The sequence below is a fragment of the Manacus candei genome, unplaced genomic scaffold (genome assembly GCF_025592945.1).
Source record: "Manacus candei isolate 608988 ecotype Guabito, Panama unplaced genomic scaffold, ASM2559294v1 h1tg000014l, whole genome shotgun sequence".
Taxonomy (NCBI): domain Eukaryota; kingdom Metazoa; phylum Chordata; class Aves; order Passeriformes; family Pipridae; genus Manacus; species Manacus candei.
Window position 1 is genome coordinate 52,441,872 of NW_026138062.1, and position 14,359 is coordinate 52,456,230.

At 46.5% G+C, this 14,359-nt stretch overlaps 1 protein-coding gene across 1 annotated transcript; it reads left to right on the forward strand.

The window, feature by feature from the left end:
• Positions 1-543: 543 nt before the first annotated feature.
• Positions 544-11,596, forward strand: ITFG2 (integrin alpha FG-GAP repeat containing 2). The gene is made up of 12 exons (XM_051780771.1): positions 544-704; positions 2,099-2,194; positions 2,626-2,667; positions 3,520-3,691; positions 3,994-4,133; positions 4,564-4,712; positions 5,821-5,915; positions 7,722-7,775; positions 8,247-8,338; positions 8,859-8,976; positions 9,563-9,736; positions 9,895-11,596. Exons 1-12 carry the CDS (start codon positions 609-611, stop codon positions 10,041-10,043), a joined length of 1,377 nt encoding a protein of 458 aa, XP_051636731.1. The 5' UTR covers positions 544-608; the 3' UTR covers positions 10,044-11,596.
• Positions 11,597-14,359: the final 2,763 nt, after the last annotated feature.

Consider the following 14,359-nt stretch of genomic DNA (forward strand, 5'->3'; position numbering starts at 1 on the left):
TCTGAAAGCAAAAAGTCAGGTGATTTCTGTAGCACATCTAAAACATTCTAGAGTCAGTGGTGGATATGTTAAGTGTGAGCAGTCTTGAAAGTACTACTTTGCCCTCATTGTTACTACATAACAAATTATGAAATGTTTAAGAATGTAACCTACTAAGGACACTAAACATGCTTTACTCAGGCAGCTGAAAGGATGTTCCGTGCTGTCGTTACAAATGGGTCTAGTTGCCAGCAGAAGGTGGCATACTAGTGTTTATCAGTGAGGTCATGCATGTAAACTTCAGATATAAACTATTCGTTATGTATGTCCTTATAGAAAAAAAAACGCTTAAAATAAACAGTTACGATACTGACTTTGTAAACCACACGCATCTGTCTCTCTCGGTTTATAAACCCTTCATCCTGGGCGGTGTTCCTGTAATAACCGTGCGGTATCTTTGGAGTAACGGAAGCGTCGCGGCTCCCTGTTGTCTCTGGAAGAGGAAACAAGAGGTCTGTGCCGGGAGCTCCGCCCCGCGCTCCCGTGATTCCCTCCCGCACCTGCGCTTCCCGGCTCCCTCGGTGCCTGCGGGTGCGGCGGGCCCGGCGCGGGGTCCGGCGGGCGGCGGGATGCGCTCCGTCAGCTACGTGCAGTGCGTGGCGCTGGACTTCGCGGGCAGCCTCTTCCCGCACGCCATCTGCCTGGGGGACGCCGACAACGACACGGTCCGGAGCGCGGGGGCGGCGGGCGGGGCGCGGGGCCGGGCTTGGGCCGGCCTTGGGCCGCGCGGCGCTTGCAGGGCGAGGGAGCCCGTCTGGGCAGCGCCCCGGGCGGGCCCGCGGGCCGCGCTCCCACATGGCGCAGGCGGGACAAGGGGCAGCGGCCCCAGGAAGCCAAAACGGGGCTGAGGGGAAGGACCGAGGGGCTGGTGCGGCCCCGGGGGGCTGGCGGGGCTTCCGTGCTTAGGGACACAGGGAGCTTGAGCGGCGTCAGAGATGCAGGGTTTGAGTCCAAATGCCCGCTGGAGTTCCCTTGCAAAGGGAATGTTTCCGTGGTTCTGGGCTGCAGCTGGTCGGGGGTCGCATCACCGTCAGACGTGCAGGTCACCCCTGGCGTGGGGCCTGGATGGTGTGTATCCAGAGGGGAGGCTGACTTTTGGTCCCGAAGAGAGGCACGCTGCTGTCGCGGTGGTGGGGATGATGTAGGGGTGTGGGGAAACACTTAGCTGGGGCACAGCAGATCACAAACAGGGCAGAGCCAAGTCTCGGTGTCTGATCTTAAACTGTATGAGGGATGGAAGTGCATTGGGAATGTTGCTGTCAGCCACCACAAATGGTTAGTTTCGATGTGGCTGATTTGTCTGTAATTAGGAAGAGATTAGCTTAACCAGCTATATGTAAATTGTTTCTTCTCCTCAACGGTCGAATTTTATTACGGCCTTATGCTGAAAAGTGCCATGGCTAGCAGTGAGGTAGATAATTAAAACAAATTTTCCCACAAGAAGTTATGTTATATAGGGTAAGGTGTGCAGGGTGAGATGCCTCAATTTTAATACACAGAGGCAGATGCAGGAGATTGGATAGTGGGAGTAGGTTCATCAGCAATGACAGTTGGTGATTTTTAGCAGTCATCTTTGAAGAAATAATCACCATTCCGAAAGACCTTTGCCCCTTCATCAGTGAGATTAAACATAGAGTGTAAATCTTATGTTTAGTGTTCTTGCAGCCTCTTTCTCGATGGTTACATTTTCTTCATTGTCATCATCTTCCTCGGATAATTTAAGTCACTCTAGGTTGGAGGATGGAAGGTGGGGTGATGATGCAGAGCAGGATGTTAAAATGGTCAGTGTCACAATGCTGAAACAGTGTGTAGAGAAGCAGTAGATAATGAGATATTGCTCTAAGGAGACACTCTATCTCTTCTATCTGCAAGAGTAAAACTAGAGCTTTTATATTTTCCCAGACTTTCCCTGTTGATTCAAGACTGTCCCTTTAACTCTTGTTTTGTTTTGCTGCTTCTTCCTACTGAGTGATTTTTAGATGTGAGTTCTGATTGTTGTATGGGACTATTGTTACTGTAATTGTGGACTTCTTCCTAATAACCCAGTTCTCTTGTACAGCTGAATGAACTAGTGGTGGGAGACACCAATGGAAAACTCTATGTTTACAAGAATGATGACAGCAAACCCTGGGCTGTGCGATCTTGCCAAGGAATGGTCAGTTCTCAACGAAATTTCTAAATGGTTGGGCCTTTTGGTGTACGTGCAGCCAGCTATCCTTGTCCATAGCCTAGGAATATGTAGGGCAGAGGGGAATGGCGGGCCTGAACTGGATCTGATGCCTTTCATGTAGTTGTGCAAGACCCTGCTTTTGCCCACAGCTGGCCTCATGGGCTGGAAGTTAACGAGCTGAATAAACACAGGAACTGGACTTCTGTCCCACCTTGACCCTGCTCTGTGTGCTGTGGATTTTGACCCAGGGCTCTGACAGATGTGTTTCTGTTCCTGACTCTGCTCTTCTTGTCCTTCAAAAGGCTGTTTAGAGTTCAAGAGATGCTTTATGAGAGAGGAGGGGTAGGGCAGAGGCTTAGCCCAAAGTGCTGGTTTTAGTTGCCTTCTCTTATGTATGGCCTTCTTTTCTTTTGCAGCTCACGTGTGTTGGTGTGGGCGATGTATGCAATAAAGGAAAGGTGAGAGGAACCAAACTCTTCCCAGCTGTCTCTGTAGGGCATGTGGGAGGTGCTTAGGAGATCAGGGTTATGTCATGTACTGAGTGTGGAGGAGGACAGATTGCTGGTGCTTTCGCACCAGGATCTGCCCTCGTTCAAAGAGTTTTAGCACTACTGTTTTTAAACTGTTCTTCTGTTTACATGTAATTGGTATCTTTCTGTGAGTCATATACAGGTTTTAGTGAGCAAGGAAATCCTATATTCAGAGAGCACTACTGATTTCCATGTGCCTCTATGTGAGCACCAGAAGGCTTTGGTGGTTTAAGGGTTGCTCCTATTGCTCAGTGGCTTTTGGTCTGCTTGTGCTGATGCCTGCTGTGGGCCATGGCCCTTCTGCCACTTGGCTGTGTGCATTTAAGGTCATCTAAACAAGACTGAGATACAGAATAGTCTGGACTCCCAAGCAAATTCCACTGGCTCTAATATGACTTCTTTTGTTGGATTGCTGTTTCTGGGGGTTAAGTCAGGACCAATGAGTCTGAAGGTCCCAGTTTAGGCACCATGCCCAAAATACTGTTGCTCTGTTTGCCCTAGTGGGGAGCAGAGCTGACATGAGCATTAAGAAAGCCACACATTGTTTGAGGATTGCATGCACACATCAGCTTGATAGCACAGTCTGACAAAGATGAACAGGAAGTTTTGACCCTGCCACTACCTGAGTAGTTTGTATGCTGGCCAAAAACCTCCTGTTCCTTCTGTAGCAGTCATTGATCTTGATGGATTTACCCTTGTATCTTCCCTTGCCATGCTGTGAGACAGCTTCTGCAGTTTCTAAAAGAGAAAGAATCAAAAAGTTTTTTTCTTTCCTTGTAGAATTTCGTGGTGGCGGTGAGTGCAGAAGGCTGGTTTCATCTTTTTGACCTGACTTCTCCAAAACACCCTGATGCTTCAGGCCACCATGAGTTGGCAGCAGCAGAAGAGCAGAACCCAGTGTTCAAGCAGCACATTCCTGCCAACACCAAGGTCATGCTGATCAATGACATTGGTAAGCCACAAAGCTGGTGTCAGAGTGCAGGGTGAGGGGCAGGAGAGGAGAGAAACAGTGGGGGAGTTGCAGAAGGAAATTACTATCTTGATGAAAAAAGATAACTCTAGGAAACCACAGCCAAGTCATGGAGAAAAGAGGCAAGAACTTCAGGAATTTTTCTGAAGTGCGAGTTTTCATTACAGGATTGGGATCCTCGGGGATGCTACCTATAGAAACCAGCACAGTGGTTTCTGAATGCTGGGGCTCTTGGGGCTGTGAAAGCCTGACAGAGTCCATCTATCCTCTTCTATTCCCTGCAGATGGAGATGGGAAGTGTGAGTTGGTGGTGGGTTACACTGACAGGGTGGTGCGTGCCTTCCGCTGGGAGGACTCGTCGGAGAATTCAGACCACATCTCTGGGCAGCTGCTCTTGTTGAAGAAATGGCTGCTAGAAGGTCAGGTAAGAAAAAAGGATGTTCAGAGCAGTACTTGTCATACAGTCTTCAAGAGGTGGCTCTTCCAAGGGAAGAACTATGAAATCTCAGTTGTATGAATGAAACAATTGTCACATTGATGGCTTGAAAGGAGATTTGTCCAATGGTTGTCCGTGTGGAACAGCTGCTGGGTTGGTCTAGGAAACAGTTGCTCTCGCCCAACTAGAGAGCATTAGCAGAAAGTACTGGTGTTGTTCTACAAGTGGCTTTTGGTAGGGAAACAGCCTTTTAGTGAACTGGGACATTTTGCTTCTAGCTGAATTTGTTCAGCTCCTGCTCAGCCATGTCAGAAGATTTGCCATATCCAGATTTAGGTTCAAGGAGCACTGTAAACTTTTCAGAGGTGTTTAAAGTTCTCCAAAATACTCTGGCAGTGTTTTGTCTCTGCCAGTGTAGGTGGACAGCCTCTCTGTGAACCTGGGCCCTGATGGCTCCCCGGAGCTGATGGTGTCGCAGCCAGGCTGTGGCTACGCCATCCTGCTGTGCACCTGGGACATGGAGCACCGGGACACATCTGCGGGAAGGGACGGCTCTGCTTCAAGCAGGTGAGGGGCGTTCCTGCAGGGTACCTGAGGAAATGCTGCTGTGAAGGCCCATCACAAGGGGGTGCCACCACGCAGCTGTTGTGAGGCAGGGAGTGCTGTCACTGTCCTTGCTTCAGTGTCCTGCTGTACTGCTGGCAGCTCGTCACTTAAGCCCACCTGTGCAGAGCTTCCATGAACACTCTTCATGTATGTCACAAAGATGAGTGCTACTGCTTCTGTTGTATTCCACTCTTTTGGGTTGGGCAAGGAGAGTGACAAAACGAGATCACTGAGGAGGGGGTTACTGGGAGCTAAGGCAGGGAAATGAGTAATCTTGATCTCCAGAGAAAGGGTAGTATGCAATCCAGTGACCTATCTAATGGTGGGAAGGGTAACAACTGAAAGGCTGGACCAAGCCAAATTAATATGAAGCCCAGATTGAAATTTTAGCTTCATTTGCTTGGGTTTTTTTCCACGTGAGGCAATTAGAGGCTGTCCTAATGAGACCCCTGACAGCCAGTGCTATAAATCACAACAGAGCAATCAGAATGGTAATGAGGTGTTTGTTATTGTCTTGGTGCTGAAAGAATCCTTGTGGGGAATTGGGGTGCTTCTGTTGTGTTCTGTAAGACTTGAAGGCAGAGACAAAAAACTACAGCAGGAGGGGAGCTAGGCAAGTCTTGATGTCTTAAAGACCTCAGTGGAATGGTACCCTCCTAGCCAGAAGCCAGGCCCAGATGTGGTCACTCACAAACTTATTGAACCCTGGGCAGATGCTTCTTGAGTGAAAAGCAGCCAGGTTTATGTGAGTAATAATAAAAATTGTCTTTTTTTCCTCCTTCGTTGGAATACATGCCTTAGTCTTTTTTGGTTTTGAGCTCTTTCCATATTTTTTTGATGCATAAAATCATTCTTATTTTGGATTTTTAAACAGTTGTGAGTTCCTTTTGTACCTGGGGTGGCACATATCCTTTTACTTAGCCTTTACCATTAAAGGGCTAACCTCTTCTGGAACTCTGTCAGTGTCTGGATTTGTGGAGTTTTGGAGTACACTGCTCTTGAGATTGTTGTGGCACAGACTCAGTCATGGTTCCTTAACCTGTCCCTGATGTCTTTCTCTTTACCCTAGTGAGGCCCCTGTTCGAGATGTTATTCTACACCAAACATCTGGACGGATTCACAACAAGAATGTCTCCACTCATCTAATTGGTAGCATTGCCCGAGGTGAGAGATTATCAGCTTGGGGTCTGTGGCCCAACAGTTGCCCCTGATTTTCAGGGGGCAGTTTTTCAGTACATCAGTCCAAGAAGAAATTGGATTTCCTGTGGCTGAAAAATAACCGTGGGAAGCGGCTGCAAGAGCAGAGGAATCTTGACTTATCTTAGCTGGCTTCCAAAGAAAGACAGTTGGATTTTTGCATGTGAGCTTTTTATAGCCTTTGTCCTTTCCTAGGTAGTGCTTATTCTTTGCCTAGCACAACAGTTTCTCTGCAGCCTCTGCTGACCTGCATTTAGTCTATCTGAATGGCTACCATGCCGTGCTCCTGCATATGTCCTTGATCTTTGCTTTTGCATGACTGCAGCTTATGCCTTCTTCTTATTCCCAAGATGCATCTCTTCCTTCCCACAGCCTCATCTGTTACTACTTTTTAGCATTTGAATCTCGATACCTGGCAGCTACATGCTGCTCCTCCTTCTCCTATGCAGTCCCAATCTCCAGAGCTGCTTCCATATTCCATATCATTGTCTTCTGTCCCCTTCCACTGTGTTCTGTTCAGCAGTTGTATCTAAACTCTCCAAAGTTGCTGGCTTCTCTCAGCCCTGACACGCTGCTGTTGTGTCTTTTTTTTAAGACTTTTCTTACACACTGCCACTGCTTCCCTTGTGTAACTGCTTTGTGCTCTGACCTGTGCCTGGTGCACTTGCTAAACCCTCTCTTGATACCTATGGAGAGTAGGCAGCTTTGACTCCCCCTTGGAGTGTGTGTGCAAGCAGAAAATTCCAAGTGGAGATCACTTTCTCTTGTTTTCTGCGCAAGTATTGCCCCCTGCAGTGCTGTCTGAGAATTATTTAGGTTGTCCACGGTAATTAGAGCTTAGGGAGAAGAGCAGACCACTGAACCCCACCCCCTTCCCCTTCCTCAGAGTACCTTTCCTCCCTGATTCCTAAGCTTGTCATGTTTTCAGCATCTCTGATGCTGCTGTGAGGAACATGGTCAACAAAGCGTGAAATCAATTATTTCACTGCATGTGAAGCCTTGCATCTTATGAGAGATGTCTGTGAAAAATGAAGGCACACAGTAAAAGGGATGAAGAGAAGGTTGTAAAAAAGCCCACTGATGCTGGACCATCAGTAAGGAAACAGCTGAGGAGTGCAATGCTGACCAGTTTGTGAGGGGGACACTGCAGATCTTTTGGATTAGAGCCTGTCTGAGAGAATGAGCAACAAGAGGCAATTGAGCACTCAACCAGCTGACTTTGCTTTAAGCTGATCTGTGGAAACAGGGCAGTTTGTAACTCAGGAGTGTGCAGGGGTCTGTAGCTTGGAGCTGTCTGTGGGCAGTGGAGGTAGGCTTGCATTTAAGTTATTCTGGGGAAACTGCCTACTTGCTTTCAGCTCTGTTGGCTTGTCCCTGACTGCCAGGTTTCCTGGGTTCCTGCAGACCTCAGGGAGCCAGTGTCTCTCCTACGTTGTCACTGGGAGGATTAAATGCAGCTTTAGCTGAACACAGCTCCATTCCTCTCTCTCTCCAAGTGTGATATCACTTTTAAAACTTGACCTTGCATGTCTTTGCTGACTGGTAGCTAGGCAGAGGTTTACTGAAGGGCCGAAACAGCCCAGTGGTCAGGGGACTCTCCTCTTGAGATTTAACTAGTCACATTTGTCAGTGCTGTCCTGCACACAACTGGGCAAAAAAAAGAAGGCAGGATGGATCAGCTTGTTCTGCATCTTTTTTATTGTTTTCAGGAGAAAGAGGGGACAACACTTATAAAATGGCATCAACTCCAGCAATTTTCTTTTGCACTTACAGGTGGCTCCAGTGAGAATAGTGGCTCAGGTCTCTTTGCCCTCTGTACTCTGGATGGTAAGTCCTACCACTGTCCTGGAAGAAAGGCCTGTGGGCTGGACAAGGCCTGACACTAATTCAAAGCAGGGAACCAGGGGCTCAGTGCTTTTGATTTTTGAAAGAAGGTGAAACAGGGCTTCAGAAGCCTGTCCTGGGTCAGGCAAGAGAATTTGACCCAAAGACTCCTTCTGCTGCCATATTTTTTATGAAGGCATGGAGGCCTCTATGAAGATAGACTCATGTTTATGTTCCACTCTCATGGCTGGTCCCCCCTGCCCAGTACTGTCACAGTATATCTGGATAATAGAAAAATGATAAGTGGGGTTAAATGTCCAGTATGGATTCAGCAGCCAAGAGACCATGCCTATGCTGTTAGCAGCCAACTCTCAGCAACCCTGAGTGTTGAAGGAGTGTGTAGGGCCCAGCATAAGCAAACATATTGCTCCCTTTTAATGTCTTCAAGACAGTATTTTTTTTTTCTTCCTTCAGGGACATTGAAACTCATGGAGGGAGCAGACAAGCTGCTCTGGTCTGTTCAGGTTGATCACCAGCTATTTGCTCTGGAAAAGCTGGATGTTACAGTGAGTATCTGAATAGGGCTGGGAGGGATGAAGACAAAAACTTAACATGGCTTTGTATATATGGATTTAGGAAGGGCAGAGTGAGTGTGACTCAGCTGAAAAAGACTGGGATTATCTCAGGATGACATAGAGTGCTTTGACTCTGGTGGTATATTCTGCACTCATGTCAGTCTGTCCATGTGCCAGAGGTTGAGCTGTGCTCGCCAGTTAGACCTACTGAGCCTAGTTTGCACTGATCCATTCATAAATTTATTTCCCGAACTACTCTTTTATCTTATTGCAAAGTTGAATGGTTTTGCACACTCCTAATACCCTGATTGTCTACAAACTCTTATGATTTGCTCTTATGATTGCTATTGAGAGGAGAGATGATCTCAAACTGCAAAATGTCTGGACATGATGTCCAAAAGTCACATTTTGTTCAGACATTAGTGTTCTGTCTGAACAAGCAAGAAAGATTCTTGACTGTCCCTGGGAATAGGTGGTGTCTGGCTAATATGCAATCTTCTGGTTCCCGCAGGGCAACGGGCACGAGGAGGTGATTGCCTGTGCGTGGGATGGTCAGACATACATCATTGACCACAATCGGACTGTTGCCAGGTTTCAAGCAGAGGAGAATGTCAGTGCGTTCTGTGCAGGTGGGGAGCCTGACTGCAAAGCCACCCCTCACAGCATTTTTCCCTCAAAGCTACTACTCCTGTCTAGGAGACCTGGAATCCTTTGTCTGTCTGCCGTGGAGAATAATTTCCCTCTGTGTGTACTGCAGAAGGCCCAGCTAGTCTTTCCTCTGGTGGCATCTGGGAAAAGTAGGGGTGAGAGGAGGTGATGCTGAGGTTTTTCTGTGATGGTTTGGGGTTTTTTTCCTGTCCTTTTCAGGAGTACTACAGGAATCTCTTGTCTTCCCTACTGCTTTTTGAATTTGCAGACTTCTAAGCTGTTCTCAAGTAGAGATAAGGAGCCCCATGGAACCAGCCCGAGCCTCAGCTTTGCTCAGTCCCCTCTTTCAGACCTGCAAAAAGCAGCTTGCAAATCCCCAAGCTTCCTGCAGTTTAGAGACACTTTCTTGGATTGTCTCAAAGGGATTTTGTATACCCAAGCCCATGTCTCTGCTCAGGTGCTTGCTGTTTTCTGCTAACGGCTTTGGTACCTCATCATGTGACGTTACCTATTTGCTTTCACTGTCCTTTTGGAAGTAGTCAGATCTCCACATTCTGCTTTCTGCAGGCCTCTATGCATGCAAAGGAGGAAGCAACAGTCCCTGCCTGGTTTATGTCAGCTTCAGCCAGAAGATCTACATCTACTGGGATGTGCAGCTGGAGAGAATGGAGTCCACCAACCTGTTGAAAATCCTGGAGGGTGACCCAGAGTTTGCAAGTCTCCTGCAGCAGCTGGGTGTAGGTGAGTGCAAAAGAGTGGAGGGTGTACAAAAAGAAAGAGAGGAAGGGCTGCTGGCAGGTGATGTACTGGGAGCTAGAGTTTCAGGTATTTTTTGCAGAAGGGGCTTTCATAGTGCCTGTTGAGAATCCCGAACAACTGTTTTTCTCTCTTTCCCATAGATAAAAATGATGTTTCTGCCGTCAGAAATCTGATTCACAAAACCCTCTATTTTCCTGAGAAATATCATCTGAGCAGCCCTTCACAGTGTCAGGATCCTGCTGGAACAGATTCCTCTGCCCACTGCACTGTCATCCAGGATCCCTTATAACAAGTCATATGGAGTCTGACTACCAGCACAGGTTCTTCTGCAGCTGAAATGGGGCATTTAATGAAGATGACTGTTCTTTTGCTATCTCTGTCAAAAGTTCCAAACAGGAAAGGGTGTACAGGCTGCGGAGGGATATTCTTGGCTTGTAGGCTTGAGTGTAGGTGGTGGGTTCATTTTCTGTTAGCAGAGAGAGCTACCAGAACAGAAAGAGTCAAGGGTCTTGCTTGCTGGCCTTCCATTGCCACTTTCTGTATTCTTTACTCACTGAAGTGCTTTATGGGTCACTCTGAAGAAGCACTGAGGACATGGATGGAGAGAATAGCTGAGCTCAGTCTCCATTCTGGCTCCAGTGATTACTTCTGAATTCTCAGCAGGATTACAGTGCAGGAATTGCGGATGGAGGGATTGAATAGGGAGCAGGCAAGGGCCTTCTCTCACACTTAGGTGTGTGTTAAAGTACACCTGTGCATTGATTGCCTTTGCTTTGCCACTGCTGTTCTAGCAAGCAGTTTCTCACAAATCACTTCCTGTCCTGAGAAGCTGGAGACAGGTGTGAGAAGAACCACAACTTGCACTAATAAGATGTGGAAAGGTAACAGCTCCAGCAAACTCCATCTGTACTTGAGAGGCATTGCTTGTCTCCATCTTGGTCAGGGTGATCCCAGAGAAGGCTGTGACTTAAGAAAGCAGCTGTGCAGTGGATAGTAAGAGGAATCTGACTTGACCACGGAACTGTGGTGCTGTGAGAGAGCCTGGCCATTCTACAATAAATATGCCACACTTGCCTCTTCTTGTGGAGAATGTCATGCTGTTTTGAGTCCTACACAACTGAAAGAGATGGACTGGAGGTGAAGTTACACTGACTGGCTTGAGCAGTCTGGAAAAGGGTGTTGCTCACCGAGGCTGCTCATTTGCAAAAGCCCAGACACAAACCTTTATGCATGCTGCTGAAGTTGTGCTTTTCCCTATCTTGCTTGCCCCTTGCCTAACTTAGCTATTAGGATAGTGATGCGTATGGATTTTTTGATTGTTAGCTTTTTGTAGATTTTAGAAGTAGTTGTGTAGTAAATGTAGATTTTAATGTAGCTGTCTTAATTTGTCACTCTTTAGCACTGTAGTTTACATTTACCCAATGCTATCACCCCATTTCATATCAAACTTTCTGAATTCCTTTAAGTTTGTTTAGGCTTCTCTAAAGGCAGGCCTTCATTCTGTTTAAGAACATTTGCACCGTGGCTTGAGCAACAAGGTACGCCATAGTCAAAGGAACCTTCAAATCCTTAACCTTGGAGGAGCTCCAAAAGACTGTATGTGCTGTGAAGAAGAGGAAGATGAGGAAGATGAGGAAGAAGGGGTCTCAGGACCCCCGACTCAATTTCCAGAGGGGCGTACCGTGAGCAGAACTGGGGAGGATCTAGGGGGCAGATAGTTCTGGGATTGGATGGATGATACCATAAATAGTGGAACCCCTGGACGTGTGGCACATCTCTGTATTCCCCATGGTTGAAGGCCTTCATTAAAGAATCTGCTCTCTATCTTTTCTCTACTAATAATTGCCTGGTGAGTAATTTTTTGCTCCCTAGTGATCTTAAGGCATCAATAGGGATGGCAGGCTCACCTGCTGGTTTGCATCTATTATCTCCTCTCACTTGAGTGATGTTTTACTGGACATGTGCAATGGAGGGAGCTGTCCCTTCTTCCCCTTTATGGCAGTCTGAGTCAGAGCACACGTAATTCAGTGATCTGTAGCAAATGGTAGCATTTAAAGGTCTTGCAGGCAGTTGAAAACCTGCTGTGCTATACTCTGCAAAGGGCAGCCCTAATTGGGAGAATGTACTTTGTATAGAGGAAAGGAGTGTCTTGCCCTTGGGTCAAAATGACTGTTGTTGGAGTAGTCCTACGTGGTAGAAGGGCAGGATCTTTACATAATAAGCATTAGCTATTCTTTGCAGTTTCCATCTGTAGATTTATATAAGCTCTATAGAGGACATACGCTGTCCTCTGTGTTTGGCAGTAGGGAGAGTTGAAACGTGGAGCAGTGAAATGGTATGACTTACTCTGTATCAGCTTGCTTGCTTCTCAGGCCACCATATCCTCTGACTCTCTAACTGCAGTGGAAGTTTCTCTCCATTTTAATGACCTCACTGAGAAGCATTTTTAAATGTTCCCCTGTCATACTAAGTGCTTGTGTAAAACTGGACCTTTCAGATAGGAGCTTTCAAGTTGTAATAGAGCTTATTAACAGTGGTGTTGAGAGCAGCAGGGCTTGAGCTATGGAGAGCTGCTATGGAGACCATCTAGTCATGGGTTAAAGCAAGGAGTTGTCCTGAAGCTTTTCAGATCTAGAGTGTAACTTCAACAAATTGTCAGCTCCCATGATGCTGAGATGTGCAGCAGGCAATCACCATTGTTTCTGGCAAATAGTCAGAGCCTAACAGGATTGCCTACACTCATAACAGAGAACAACTCAATGCTATCTCTCCGTGCCAAATATAAACTTTTATTAGCAACACCAAATATAAACCTTTATTAGCAACACAAGCGCAAGGGATGTACAAATGGCTGAAACTGTTTTACGCAGAACAAACTTGGCTGTACAGGTCAAATGATTTCCAAGAAAAGAAGGTCAAACTGATCCACTGTTGGACTGTTAATTGTTGAGAAAGGGAAAGGGTTACCAAGGGAGAGATGACGTTTATCTAAGGACCATCTTTAAAAAAAAACAGGGCAAAACCATTGTATATGTTGGGCAGGGTCATCTGTGCACCCTAGCCCTCTTCTTTTGTTGGCTTGAGGATAACATGGCTGTGTGCTGTGCAAGCCCAGGCAATGTGCACTGTGGAAAGCAGAGGTGAAAAGATGCGAACACTACAAAAACATCCATTCCCCAAAACTCTTCATCTCTTAAAAACCACTGGAGAGGAAAAATACTAACGTTTGAGGATTTCCCTGACAGTTTTATATTGCGTGCAGCACATAATAACTAGCAGATGCATTTTGCTCCTGTGCCCCTTGTGCACAGAGGAGAATGAAAAGAATTAGTTGAAGATCTGTACTGTTCCTTGGCCAAAAGATGAGTTTCCTTCTTTTTTCCTGTCCTAAACTCCAAAGTACCTGATAGACTGGCTACAGCCAATACTTCCTGAAGTGAGTGCTTCTACTTCCATTGGCAACAATTTCTGGTGAAGTCTACATTTTCTCAGGAAAGGAGCCAGTTAAGACTCTGTCTTTGGACTGAGTTACATTATACTTTCATTGTAACTAATTTCTTGTTTGTCCTTGCCAGCCAACACAAGCCGCAGAGTTGGAATTAGATGTGATTCCTTCCCACACAGCAGAAAATGTTCACTGTATCCTACTCTGTAGCAGATTGGCATACCCACTGGTGATGGGAAGCTTTTCAACTGGCAAGATTGGCCAGACACCTTTGTATGTCCCAGTGCCAGCGCACAGCAAGTGAGGAGTCTGACAGCATTCTCAGGCACTGGGGGTATTTGCAGATAAATGATTCATGGCTTTGGTTGTGATGGTCAACTTACTAGCAAAAAAATAAAGGAAGGGGATTGCCTTATTTTCCTGAGACATAATAAACCTGCTGGCCAACCCTGCCTTTGTTTTTATGCTATTTTTGCTGAATTTAGTTATTTTTTTAACTCTTCAGGTGTATCCTGGCATTTGCCAGTGAAGTCTCTTGAAAGGAGGAGTGACTGCAAACATACCTATGTGACTCAGTGGTCTTCAGTTCCGTAGGTCACCTTCTAGTACAGAAAAAAGGAGCAGGTCTCTGGGAATGTGTATGGTTGGAGCTCCCATTCTGTTCAAAACCAAGTGACCCCAAGCTCCTGGAAATGGTCCTGATTATGGCTTTGGCAGAGTGCATATTCCCAGGATAGATTTACCTCTTGCACGTAGGCCTTGGAAGGGGCCTTGGAACTCCATCTCCCCATTCCTGAGCAGGTTCAGCCATGTGTATCCCACACTTGCTTCTGTTTCAGAAATTTGCTTTGACGGATGTTTGCCTGCAGAGTGTTCCACAACCTTGTGCCCACTCTATTGAAAAGTAACCCAAGTAGGAGTTGACCACCAAGGCAGTTCAAAGAGTTTGTCCCTCAAATAATAACATTCCATTGTCTATATTGAAGGGATGGGCCTCATCACAAGGAAGCCAGTGTTGGACACATACAGAATGTGCCTATGCCCTGCTCTGAGCTGGCAGTTTGTACTGAATTTCTACTTTCCATATGAAAGTATTAATATTTTTTGATCTTCAGTGGAAAAGGCCTTTAGATAGCTCCTTCATTCCCTTTGTCTGCCAA

Excerpts from the sequence above, each read along its gene's own strand:
- ITFG2 (XM_051780771.1), top strand. The coding sequence starts at position 609 with ATGCGCTCCGTCAGCTACGTGCAGTGCGTGGCGCTGGACTTCGCGGGC. Across the intron at positions 2,668-3,519 it reads ATGTATGCAATAAAGGAAAG|AATTTCGTGGTGGCGGTGAG; the intron begins GTGAGAGGAACC and ends CTTTCCTTGTAG. Across the intron at positions 8,977-9,562 it reads TGTCAGTGCGTTCTGTGCAG|GCCTCTATGCATGCAAAGGA; the intron begins GTGGGGAGCCTG and ends TGCTTTCTGCAG.